Source organism: Chaetodon trifascialis, chromosome 14 (assembly GCF_039877785.1).
Source record: "Chaetodon trifascialis isolate fChaTrf1 chromosome 14, fChaTrf1.hap1, whole genome shotgun sequence".
NCBI lineage: Eukaryota > Metazoa > Chordata > Actinopteri > Chaetodontiformes > Chaetodontidae > Chaetodon > Chaetodon trifascialis.
Genome location: NC_092069.1, coordinates 898,457 through 912,434, shown reverse-complemented (window position 1 = coordinate 912,434; position 13,978 = coordinate 898,457). Strand labels below are relative to the sequence as shown.

The window sequence follows — 13,978 nt, the reverse complement described above, 5'->3', positions numbered from 1 at the left end:
CCACCCGATCATCAGGCAGGATGGTATCGATGTGGTCTCGAGTTCGGACAGGGAGAACTGGCATGAGAGGGCGTCAGGATTGGTGTTCTGGGAGCCCAATCTGTAGGTGAGAGTGAAATTGAAGCAACTGATGTAGACCAGGTTCTTATGATCTGTCCAGAATGGTTGCTCTGTCCCCTCCAGTCAGTGTTGCCACTCCTCCAGTGTGAGTTTAACAGCCAGTAGTTCCCAGTTCCCAGAGACGAGAGGAGAAAAAAGGCACAGGGGTGCAAGCAGTTTTCAGCTCCAGTGCGCTGAGAAAGTACTGCCCCCACCCCGGTATCTGAGGCATCCACCTCTACAATGAACTGCTTACTGGGGTCAGGTTGAACCAGAACCGGAGCTGTGGTAAACAGTCTTTTGAATGTGATTAACACTTTGTCTGCCTCGTCTGACCAGATTAACTTCACTTTGGTAGAAGTCAGCTTGGTCAAAGGGGCAGCTACTTTGCTGTAGTCCTGGAGAAACCTTTGGTAGAAGTTGGTGAACCCCAGGGACTGCTACAACTCCTTTTGGGTCTCCGGGACCGGCCACTGCCCCACTGCCTTCACCTTCTCTGGGTCACCTTTAACGGACAACCGGAGCAACACTGTGCCATACTAAGCAGAGAGCTGGCTCAGAAGGAATTAGTGGGAGGAGAACAGATCGAACGAGTTAATCACTGACAGATTTCGGCGAGGTCGAAATTACTCTTGGAGGAGGAATATGCTCTTTGAAACCACTGAGGCGGTAAGATCTGCACACCCGCAGACACAGGGCTTGGACGGAAGGAGTAGTCAGGGACAGGCAAGGTCGGACACCGGAGATCAGTCTGGAGAAGAATGCTGGAGAGTCTGGCATGACGCAAAGACAATCTGGCAACTGGGAAGAATGACAGCTTGGCTTTAATACCCTCCAGGTGTGCAGATATGGGGCGTGGATGAAGAGCTGCAGCACAGGTGAGTGCTATGCAGGACTGTGACAGCATGTGAGCACCTGCTGGATGTGGACCTCATGCTCTTTGGCAGGGCAAGAGAAAATCAAAATGTCATCTAGATCGATGACCACAAAAAGATTAAGAAAGTCTCTCAACACAAAGGACAGAGCAGACTCTATCTGCTCAGGAGGCTGAGGTCTTTCGGGGGGCACTCCTGAACACCTTCTATGACTCTGTTGTGGCCTCTGCCTTATTCTACGGAGTAGTCTGCCGGGGGAGCAGCATCACAGCAGCTGACAGGAAGAGGCTGGACAAACTCATCAGAAAGGCCAGCTCTGTCCTGGGATGCCCTCTGGAACAGGTGGAGGAGGTGGGGGAGAGGAGGATGACAGCCAAGCTGTCCTCCATGACAGACAATGACTCCCATCCCCTCCAACACACACTCACTGCACTGAGGAGCTCCATCAGTGATAGGATGCTACATCCAAAGTGTGTGAAGGAGCGGTATCACAGGTCATTCCTTCCTGCAGCCATCAGACTGTACAACAGAAACTGCTCCAAGTAATCAGTGCAATAACCTCTGCAATAATCAGCGCAATAATCAGTGCATAACAATCTGTAAATACTATTTACAATTTCTTAGGACGACGTTATTCTTTTATCCCACTCTTTTGTATATATACTTGTTTTGAATTTGCATTGCACTTGTTCAATACTCTATCCACTTTATTGATGCTGCTGTGAATTGGAATTTCCCTTCGTGGGACCAATAAAGGAATATTGAATTGAACTGAATCATTGATCAATGCCTGAAAAACCGCTGGAGCATAGATAGATAGATAGATAGATAGATAGATAGATAGATAGATAGATAGATAGATAGATAGATAGATAGATACTTTATTCGTCCCCATGAGGGGAAATTTGGGTGTCCAGTAGCACATATGAACAGATAAAAACAGGTAAAAATATATAAAAAAAAACAAAAAAACACACATTACCAATAAAATTGTTAATAAGATAATAAATTAATGAGATGCACAGTTTAAAGTTTAACAGGAACTGTCACTCTCACCTCACAGCTAGAAGGTCCTGGTTGGATTCCCGCTGTGGGCGCTGGGGGCATGTCCTCCACCATGCCATCGGTGCCTGCTGCTCGAGGAAAAAGGGCCTTTCTGTGTGGAGTTTGCATGTTCTCCCCGTGTTCATCTGGGGTATCCTCCATAAAATATACTCCCACTAAAACATGCAAGAAGATCACCACCTGACCAATGATGACGAAGAGAGTTGGGTCCCTGGGCACCACACACCTCCCCCATGGAGGAAACACGCCACTGTTGGCTAGCAGCCCTGGTCTGCCGTGGAGGAAGGACGGACCAAGGATGGCTTAAACACAGAGAAAATAATTTCACTGGAAGCATGGCGTGTAGTGTGCAACGAACCTGTGTGATGTGATAATAAAAGTATGTTTCTTCTTCTTCTTCTTCTTCTTCTTCTTCTTCTTCTTCTTCTTCTTCTTCTACTTCTTATGGCAGCAGGAATGAGTGATCTCCTGAACCTGAACAGCACAGGGATAGGAGCCTGTTACTGCGGCTCTGATCTTCCAGAGTCTCATGAAGAGGATGACTTTTGTTGTTGAGGATGGCGTGCACCATACTCCTCATCCTCCTTTCCACTGATTCCACCCTCCCACCCATCACAGAGGCACACCTACTGATCAGCTTATCCAGCCTGTTACTGTCTCTAACAGTCATCCTGTTCCCCGAACAGGCAGCACCACAGAGGAGAACACTAGCAACCACAGACTGTTAAAAAAAGTGCAGCATTTCATTACATACGTCAAAGGACTTTAGTTTCTTTAGAAACTGTTCTGTCCTTTTTTGTACGGCACACTCAAGTGTACAGACCAGTCCAGTTTGCTGTCAAGGTGCACTCCTAGATATCTGTAAGACTGAACAACCTCAATGACCACTCCATCAGTTATGACAGGCAGATGGGGGAGTTTCTTCCTGCCGAAGACCACAATCATCTCCTTGGTCTTTGATGAATTCAATATTAGACCATTCCTCTTACTCCAGTCAGTGAATGCAGTGATGACCCTGTATTCCCACGTTCACACATGCCACAAATGCTGTATCATCAGTATATTTCTGAATGTGACACGGTGCAGACTTGTAGGCAAAGTCAGCAGTGTACAAGGTAAAGAGGAATGAGGATAACACCGTTCCCGGTCTCACATATTGTGGTCCCTCTGTCAAATAGTTAGAAAGAAAAGGAAAAGGATCCACTCCCATCTTCTCAAGCTTACCCATCAGAATCAGAGGTTGGATGGTATTAAAAGCACTTGAGAAGTCAAAAAAACATTAGCTTCACATACTCACCAGGCCCATTAAAAAATGAAAGAGTCTGGGGTACCATGTAGAGGACTGCATCATCCACCCCCATGTTCTCCTGGTAGGCGAACTGCAATAGGTAACCGCAACAGCCTCTCAAAGGTCTTCATAATGGTGGACATGAGGGCCACTGGTCTGTAGTCCTTAACCCCTGCCAGCATCCCTACTTTAGGAACTCTCACAAGGCAAGATGTTTTCCACTGGACAGGAACCTGCCCAGTTTGAAGACTCCAATTAAAAATGTTATGCAGGGGCACAGCCAACTCAGATGCACACCCTTTGAGAGACCTGGGTGAAATTCCATCAGGACCTGCTGACTTAGCAGGACGCAGCCTCCTCAGTTCAGCATGCACCTCATCCACAGAGAAGTGGAAGTAAGGGGGTGCCCCAGCAGCAGAGGTGTCAGCAGCCAAGGTGGAGGAGCCACTGGGTGCAGCAGAGCAGGCGGTCACAGCAGCAGAGGTGGAGGAGCCGCAAGGTGGAGCAGAGCAGGAGGTCTCCGCAGCAGAGATGAAGGAGCTGCTTGGTGGAGCAGAGCAGGAGGTCACAGCAGCAGAGGTAGACAAGCCACTGGGTGGAGCAGAGTATGAGGTCATAGCAGCAGAGGTGGGGGACCGCTGGATGGAGGAGGGCAGGGGGTCACAGCAGCAGAGGTGGAGGTGCCGCTGGGTGGAGCAGAGCAGGAGGTCACAGCAGCAGAGGTGGGGGAGCCACTGGGTGGATGTGACAAGGAGAGGGAGGAGGATGAGGAGGCAGAGGCTGACTCAAAATGTCTCACTTCTCTTATCTTTGTAGCCAGTAATGGCCTTCATGCCCTTTGATAATGTTGTGCCTTATTTTCCTCTCTAGCTTCCTCTTTTGCTGTCTTCTTGCCTGTTTCAAGCTCTCTTGCAGGTCATGTTATACTGTCCTGAACCTGTCCCGATCCCCAGTCTTAAAATCTTACTTTTTCATATTGAAGAGGCTTTTAATGTTGCTTGTGATCCATGGTTTATTATTTGGAAAACAGTTCACTGTTTTAACAGGCATCACCAAGTCTGTGCAGAAGTTGATATAATCAGTGACTTGGTCAACTACCCAATCAATATCAGTGTCAGACCCATGCGTCCAGAAGTATATTCCAGTCAGTAGACTGAAAACAGTCCCTCAGAGCTTCACTGGCCTCTGGGGACATGGAACGTCACCTCTCTGTGGGGGAAGGAGCCGGAGCTTGTGCGTAAGATGGAGCACTACCAGTTGGATCTGGTGGGCCTCACCTCTACGCACAGCCTTGGCTCTGGAACCGTTCTCCTGGATAGGGGTTGGATTCTTCACCAGAGTCACCCAAGGGTGAGGTGCCGGGTGGGTGTGGGGATACTCACAAATCCTTGGCTGAGTGCTGCTACATTGGATTTTACCCCAGTGGACCAGAGGGTCGCCTCCCTACGTCTTCGGGTTATAGGGGGGGAAAACTCTGACTGTTGTCTGTGCATACGCGCTGAACAGCAGTTCAGAGTATTCGGCCTTCTTGGAGACCCTGAGTGGAGTCCTGCATGGGGCTCCAGTAGGGGACTCCATAGTTCTTCTGGGGGACTTCATTGCACACGTGGGCAACGATGCAGACACCTGGAGAGGCGTGATTGGGAGGAATGGCCCCCTTGATCTTAACCCAAGCAGTTATTTGTTACTGGACTTCTGTGCTAGTCATGGACTGTCCATAATGAACACCATGTTCGAACATAAGGGCGCTCATAAGTGTACATGGTACCAGAGCACCCTAGGACGAAGGTCGATGATTGATTTCGTTATTGTATCATCTGACCTGAGGCTGCATCTTTTGGACACTCGGGTGAAGAGAGGGGCAGAATTGTCAACTGATCACCATCTGGTGGTGAGTTGGGTCTGAGGGTGGGGGAAGACTTTAGACAGACCTGGTAAACCCAAGTGTGTGATGCAGGTGAACTGGGAACGTCTGGAGGAGGCCCCTGTCTGAGAGATCTTCAACTCACACCTCCAGCGGAGCTTTTCTGGCATCCCTGTGGAGGTTGGGGGCATCAAACCTGAGTGGGCGATGTTCAAAGTTTCCATTGCTGAAGCTGCAGCGGAGAGTTGTGGTCTAAAGGTCTTGGGTGCCTCAAGGGGCGGTAACCCTTGAACACCGTGGTGGACACAGGTGGTCAGGGAAGCCGTCTGACTGAAGGAGTCCTTCCAGGATATGTTATCTCAGAGGACTCCAGAGGCAGTTACAAAGTACCGACAGGCCCGACAGGCAGCAGCTTCCACCATAGGGGAGGCAAAGCAGCGGGTGTGGGAGGAGTTCGGAGCAGCCATGGAGAAGGACTTTCGTTCGGCACCAAAGTGTTTCTGGAAAACTGTCCGGAACCTCAGGAGGGGGAAACGGGGAACCATCCAAACTGTGTACAGTAAGGATGGGACACTGTTGACCTCTACAGAGGAGGTAGTCAGGTGGTGGAAGGAGCACTTTGAGGAACTCCTGCATCAGACCGATACGCATTCTATTGTAGAGGCAGAGCTGGAAGCTGATGGGGGATCATCATCAATTACGCTGGTGGAAGTCATTGAGGTAGTACAACTCCGCAGTGGCAAAGCCCCGGGGATTGATGAGATCCGCCCAGAAATGCTGAAGGCTCTGGGTGTTTAGGGGCTGTCTTGGATGACACATCTCTTCAACATTGCTTGGAACTCTGGGACAGTGCCTAGGGAGTGGCAAATTGGGATGGTGGTCCCCTTGTTTAAAAAAGGGGACCAGAGAGTGTGTGCCAATTATAGGGGTATCACACTACTCAGCCTCCCTGATAAAGTCTACTCCAAGGTGTTGGAAAGGAGGGCTCGGCCAATAGTCGAACCTCAGATTGAAGAGGAACAATACGGATTCAATACATATGGGGTGAGGGGGTCACTATTCAGGGCCATCCAATCTTTATGTGCAAAGCAGAAGCTGTGTTCAGGTACGTCGGACTTGTTTCCGGTGGGGGTTGGCCTCCATCAGGGCTGTGCCTTGTCACCAATCCTGTTCGTGATATTCAGGGACAGAATATCAAGGTGTAGTCGGGGGGAGGAGGGTCTGCATTTCAGTGTACTGAGGGTCTCATCACTGCTTTTTGCAGATGATGTGGTCGTTTTGGCATCATCGGTCTGTGACCTCCGGCACTCAATGGATTGGTTCGCAGCAGAGTCTTAAGCGGCTGGGATGAGGATCAGCACCTCTAAATCTGAGGCCATAGTTCTCAGCAGGAAACCGATGGATTGCCTACTCCGGGTAGGGAATGAGTCCTTGCCCCAAGTGAAGAAGTTCAAGTACCTCAGGGTCTTGTTCACAAGTGTGGGGACAATGTAACGTGAGATTGGTCGGAGAATCGGAGCAGCGGTGGCAGTATTGCAGTCGCTCTACCACACCGTTGTGATGAAAAGAGAGCTGAGCCAGAAGGCAAAGCTCTCAATCTACCGGTCAATCTTCGTTCCGACTCTCACCTATGGTCATGAGGGCTGGATCATGACCGAAAGAACTAGATCGTGGGTACAAGTGGCCGAAATGGGTTTCCTCAGGAGGGTGGCTGCCGTCTCCCTTAGAGATAGGGTGAGAAGCTCAGTCATCCGTGAGGGACTTGGAGTAGAGCTGCTGCATTGAAAGGAGCCAGTTAAGGTGATTCGGGCATCTGGTTAGGATGCCTCCTGGGTGCCTCCCCAGGGAGGTGTTCCAGGCACGTCCAGCTGGGAGGAGACCACGGGGAAGACCCAAGACTAGGTGGAGAGATTATATCTCCACACTGGCCTGGGAACGCTTCAGTATCCCCCAGTCAGAGCTGGTTAATGTGGCCTGGGAAAGGGAAGTTTGGGGTTCCCTGCTGAAGTTGCCCCCGCAACCCGACCCCGGATAAGCAGTTGATGATGAGAGATGAGAGAGAAAGATAACAAAAAAACACACTCATAAGGAGAGGAGAGAACAAACAAAAGGCACATTTATAAGGAGTGGGAACAACAATTAAAAAGCGCACTCAATGAGTGGAGAGAGAAACAAAAGGCACACTAGACGAGTGGAACAAACAATTTCCCCACGTGGGAGGCTCAGGCTGTGCAAAGGCTGAACGTGGCTGATGGGCACTGCGAACAGACAAAGCACAGTTAAGGCAAGGAAAGACTCGCAACTAAGCAAAGACTGGAAGTACTCACTGGGCTGGGTTCTGGATAACTCCTTAAATATTGGAGCCCTAATCAGGCTCATGCGCTCCAGGTGCACTGCCGGAGAGACAGGGGCTGCTGGCTGCAGGGCAACACCCAGCTGAGACAGACAGGGGAACAGACAGACAGAACCTAACACTAGGGAAAAGGGGAACAGAGAACACTAGGAGCAGACAGATCTAGCGTATCTTCACAATGACCTAATAAAGACAGCCCTGTTTTCAGCTTTTTGACAAAGCATTCCAGATAATCCAAAATCTGGATATGCAGACTGGACAGAAACCTAATAAATGTTAAAGTGCATTTAATTTAAATTGTTCTTGAAATTATATAAATTGCTGGTTGTGTATAAATAGGTGAATATGTCTTCTCTGGAGTGTGCATCATTATGTGTTTGCTGAACTAGCCAACTTAAACTTTTGGAACTTGAATCAGTGTGACTGTGGTTATTCATCTGGGCCCGTAAAGCCATTGATCCAGGGTCTAATTGAGACGCAGACAGAGAAGGAATGGGCCTCTTCCTAATCCTCAATAAGCAGGCTAACCTTCATTAAAGCTGAGACATTTTCCCATGTTGTTGCATGTTCTGGCAATTTTGTACTAAAAACCACAAAGTCATTCGTTTTCTTTCTGAGAGTTTGAGATTCTGACGCCTGCAGACAGACTCCTTCCTTGCTGCCTTGAGTGTGAGATGTCAAGAGCCCAGAGCAGGGGAAGTTGTTAGATTATATACATTATCTTGTAAACAGGATGACTTTGTTCTACCATCAGAACAATGTCAGCACAATAGGCATGACAATGTATTGTACAATTAGGACAAAAGGTTCATTTAATCAGTAGATAATAACATACATGGTGTCATGTCATGCAGATTATGACACACACACACACACACACACACACACAAACACAAACACAATTCATACAACATAGTTATTCATTTGGCTTTAAGACAGTGAATACTTACGACTGAGTAAGAGAAGATGAATAATAAGAATTCCCATTACATGACACAGAGAGTCAGCTACTGCATAAAGGAAGACACACATTCAGGGCAGGCTTCAATGATGTGTGCACCCCCTTTATTTGGCATAAACAAGTCTGTATGCCGTAAGAGAAACTGTGTAGGTGTGTGGATCATGATTTTTGTAGCACTTTGAAGTGGATTGTACATATTGAATGGACAGTGTCACTTGCTCATTTTGTTCCACTGAGCCTTTGATAAAACAATGATGAGACTGATGAGAGATGCTCAGTGAGAGGTCACCACTTTGCTCACATGACTACTTCAGAGACATTAAAGGTTATACACTCACACACACACACTCACATTACTCTCTGCTCAGTCTCTCTGTCTGAATCAGTGCCTGAAAAGGGAGAGTGAACTGGTTTGATAAGTTGTTATTTTCCTTTGGCCTTTCTTTTTTTTCCATTGTCATGGAAACCACAGTTGTGCTTCATGTAAAATATATATATTTATGCATAGATAGTTTAGGTCACCCTCCCCAAAACACTCCATATCGTTCTGTCTCTGACACACTAATAAGAGACTTTACAAAAATGCTGAGAGGAAACAGCCCAAATGACTTATTTAACAAAAATAAGGGCAAACAAAACCCAACTATGTTCAAAACTCCAAAAACAAGAAAGCTACAGGGAAACAGGACACAGATCAAAAACCACAGATACCAGGTACTAGACTAGGAATTACTTACTAGAATCACAAGGAACAAGGATAGCCACATATAAGGGATGATGCCACAAAGACAAAGGGCAACACACTGACTTAAATAGACTGAGAGGAGAACTAACCAGACACTGGTAAACACAATCAAACAATCATAAGCGTGGGGAAAAATACAGGAAGTAAAGTCAACTTAGACACATGAGGGATGGCTACCAAAATAAAACAGGAAGTAAACACTAAATAGTCCAGATCCTAACATATTTACAAAGTATAATCCTGCATTTCATCAAGTTATTTTTCTCCCATTAAAACATTTATGGGGATTTATAAGGAAACACACCATTAGGGCAGAGGAGCTCTCCACTACAATAAGTGTGGTGTTAATAAATCATGCTTCATCAAAAGAGAATGCAAACAGGGCCATGGCCCCCATCATCTCAAATTTAGTGACGTTGAGAAATAACAGGGTAGACCTATACCTTTAAAGCAGTGGCGGCTCCTGACAAATTTCTCAGGGGGGGCACTTGTTGCGATGATGGCTAAGATGACCCATTGGCTAAGATGACCCGGGAAAATAATAATAAATAAAAGTCAGATAGCTAACTACAGTGTTACATTGTATTGTTTAATTTGGTTTTCCTGTTCAATCACTAGATGGCAACACCAGACAAGAATTGTGCATACTCTACAGTATTTTTGTATAGCTGTATCAAGTTAAATGTCTCAAATACAATAAATTAGGTTCCACAATATAACACTTCCACCGTGGCATCAACAGATACAAAGTACTAGTTTGCCTATGAAATCACTGTTACCACAGTCTATAATTTATAGGCACCATGGATGCCACAGCAATAATAAAATCAAATCAAATTATACTATCATCAAAACTGTAATTAATCAAATCTTAACAGAACATGTTCAGTATATACACTATTTGGCTAGCAATATGCAATCAATACAACTATTTACTTCAACATTTGGAGAGCACAACATAACACAACTCACCATTTAATAACACACTCACTCATCACTCGACGACTGAACAGTAATTCCCTTAATGAAATGTTGCTAGCCATGTCGATCTTGTAGTCTCCAGAGTCCTGACACATGCGCACTATGAGTATCTTTTTTTTTTTTCGTACACTGTGTGTATAGTCCGAGTACTAGTATGAGTAGTCTGCTGCGAAATGTTTAAATCCAGACAGTCGGGTCCCAAATCTTTCACCCTTTTCTTGTCCACATCCGACCGATTGACCGATCCATCCGCTGATGGACGTGATCAATTCGATGAATTGTCTAATCACGCTAAGATTAAAAAACTGGAAAACAATGCCATTGGTCTGAGCGCACAGAGGTGCGAACTAGAACATTTCCAAAATTTTTTGGAATTTGCATGGGTGATCAAACTAATTGCGTAATCTGTGCAATTATTTTGGTCAAATAATACTCTGCATAATTTGTATTGGTTTTGAGTTATTTCCTTCAGTGTACTCTGAATGTGATCATGTATCCAAATTAAAAATTTTTCCCCATGCAGTCTGTTATGTGTTTAACAGCTTGTTTATGCCTTCTCTGCAGATGGAGGTGGATGCAGACGATAAGCGCCATCGCACACGTTCCAAAGGTATCTACATGTATACACTCATACACACAGGAGCACTGTCAATCAGGGGGACCTTCACTTCCCCAACAGACACACACACATGCACAGACACAAGCATGCACATATACTGTACACACACTACTGCACAAATCCCAGACTGTTGCAGTTGAGTTAAGTCCACATTTATGGAGGTTTTGTATCCAATTGTGCATACACCTGACATGCATTCTGTGCATGCGCACATTTTGTAGAAATGACCTGTGTATTGTTATGATTAACGCTTTAACCAGCAGCTACATGTTAGACGTTGAGTAAAACACAGAACACATTTTATGTAAGACACAGAGTGGCAAGGCATGTGTGCCACAGACAATGCTCACTCCTGTGCAGAGAGTTGCCACATGCAAGCATGACAACCTGGTCAATTGGTAGCAACAGTGTTAAGTGACAAATCTAAATCAGAATCACAATCAGAACTGGCTTTTCCGGTCAAGTATGTGTGCATGTAAAAGGAATCTGACTTGGGTTTAAACACTGCACTCAGTGTACCTGCACAGTGAAAAAGACATACAAAAGACTGAACAATAAGTTAAACAGTGCAAAAATCACACTGAACGTTTGAAGTCCACCTTAGGTCCTAGGAGATAGTGGATTATAAGACCCTGAAGGTTTTCACAGTAGAAAGACTGTTGATGAGGATGGTGATAGTGTTGAGGGGCTTCTCCTGAAATACATTGTCATCTCCACTGTTTTGAGCATGACTGCACCAGAGGAGCAGCTATTCCACCTCCCATCTGTATGCAGACTCGTCATTTTCTCGAATGAGCCTGATGACTGTTGTGTCACATCCCTGGTGAGCTCCAGTGCTGGTGGTCCGGGTGCTGGACTTTCCCCAGCCTCACCTCACAGATCCTGAGTATTGGTGGTGTTGAGTGTTGCAGGGGTGTGAATGGTTTTTTGATGTCCAAGCTAACAATAGAATGTATTGAGTTGATGGTTCTCAGATATGTGGGGGGATGGTCTCCTGTGGTTGGTATTGTCCTGCAGTTTCTGCCACACTGACGAAGGGTTGTTAGCTGAAAAGGTCTCCTCCACGTTTTAATGTAGCACATCTTTGCTACTTTAATGTCATTTGTCAATGTATTTCTAGCTTGGTCATACAGGACTTTCTCTGTCCACACTTCTTTAGACCTCCTCCTTAGCCTGGTAAAGTTGGCTGAGTTTAGTCAAGAACCATGGTTTATTGTTGTATGTGCCGAAGGTTTTAGTTGGTACACACAAGCCCTCACAAACAATGAAGCATACCACACGTTCAGGCAGGCCACAGAGGTCAAGCTCAAGGCTGATGGCTCAGCTGATCTCAAACCAGCCCACGTTAGCTGACAGCTCAAGAGATTCTCTGCCTTGCTCTTTATTGGCACATCTCAAACAGCATGCTCTATTTAAGCTGTCATAGCCTGCTCACCCTTTGCTGCTTCCTCTACAAGTTGTTTGAAACCCACCTCCATCCCAGCTCCACCTTTATGCAATGTCTGAGTTTATCAATGTCATTTCTGTTATTGATGCCCGCTCTGTACTGTTCCCTTGAAGGTCTTTGCTACTGCTCTCCTTGCTTATAGCCGTTCCATGTAGGCACATGAAAGAGCAGAGAGGTGCTTTCTTTGTGTCAGGCTTTTCACACAAGCATGTAAAAGGGCAGGGAGGTCCCAGAACAGAGCCATACTGCCAAATGTAATGTATGCTGTATTAATAAATATACTAAAGAGGTCCTGACTGAACTATTGTAAGATGTCACAGTGTCAGTGAGTTCTTTCAGATCTGTTGCAGCAGCCTTAAAACACTCTAATCAGTGCAGTCAAAGCAAGCCTTTAGTTCCATCTTTGCATCAGTGGTCCATCATTTCGTTTTTTAACAACAGTCACAATGTATTCAGCCACTTACCTGCTGCCATTTCCTTATCATCTGCTCACCTGCTTAGCCAGTACTTTTCCACTCTCACTCTTCCCTTGCCAGCCACACCTACCTGCCCATTCTACCTGATCACACACCTGGGATTCATTCCATCAGTCCGGTAATTAAGCTGCTCCCCCACACTCACTCGATGCCAGGTTGTTATCTACATCATGCAAGACTCTCCAGCGTTACCGGACCTGCCTGGACCGCCAGGGAATCATCGTTGCGCCCCTGCCTGACACCTTGGATGAAGATGACCGGCCCTTGGATTACTTAGAACTTGCCCTTTGAGAGACAATAGTTCTGAATTGGACATTAATCTGTACTATGCCTTATACGTCGTCTGAGGTCGAAGTCAGTGAAAGCAACTTCTGTGTACTAGTGGTACTGCAATTGGGCCCTAAACCTTCTGGTTACAGCATGCTCCACCTCGCCATAGAATCACTTTGAGAGGATCGAAGGTGTCCTTCAGCAACATGAGGCTCTGATGGCGTCTACAGCGGCTGCGGCCAGACAAGCAGCAGCAGCTCAAGAGCAGAGGCTAGCTGCATTAGTTGCACAGACCCAGCACCTAACCATTGTTGGGACCCAGCCAGAGTTTCCTGTGTACCTGATCAAGCTACACCACTGCAGCTCAAACCGATGCAGCTCAGACGCACCAGATTGACACCCGAGGAGCGACAGAGGTGTTGTCAAGCCAGGTCAGCCATTTCATCTCCCAATGCCCAGCAAAAGGCAGGGCTCACCACTAGCCGGGGAAATCTAGACCATCCTGCAGCGTCTCCTGGAGAACTTGCTCTTCATTAAGGCTGAGAAGCGTGAGTTCCACACCCCTTCTGTCTCCTTCCTAGGGTACATTGTGGCAGAAAACAGCATCCAGATGGACCCAGCCAAGGTCTCAGCCATCATCACCGTCCTCTCCTGGCCAGTTCCCAACACACAAGCAGCTGAAACAAGATGCCTTTCCGGTAGTCTACAGCAGAAGAGGAGGCCTTTCAGACTCTCAAGTCCCTGTTCACATCTGTCCCCATGCTCCAGCTGCCTGACCCTGAGCGACAGTTCATCGTAGAGGTGGATGTGTCTGACTTAGGGGTGGGAGCCGTCCGGTCCCAGCGCTCAGCCACAGACCAGGAACTCCACTCTTGCACCTCCCACCGTCCCAAGGAAACACAACCATCTTGACAGTGGTGGACCCGTTTAGTAAG

General features: G+C 46.8%; 1 protein-coding gene across 10 annotated transcripts in view; it reads left to right on the top strand.

The window, feature by feature from the left end:
* Positions 1 to 13,978, top strand: part of myt1lb (myelin transcription factor 1-like, b) — a 180,203-nt gene that overhangs the window by 72,147 nt on the left and 94,078 nt on the right. For all 10 annotated transcript variants that reach the window (XM_070979298.1, XM_070979294.1, XM_070979299.1 and 7 more), the window contains exon 3: positions 10,796 to 10,841. In XM_070979298.1, the coding sequence (XP_070835399.1) occupies positions 10,796 to 10,841 (46 nt within the window). The remainder of the gene's footprint in view (positions 1 to 10,795; positions 10,842 to 13,978) is intronic.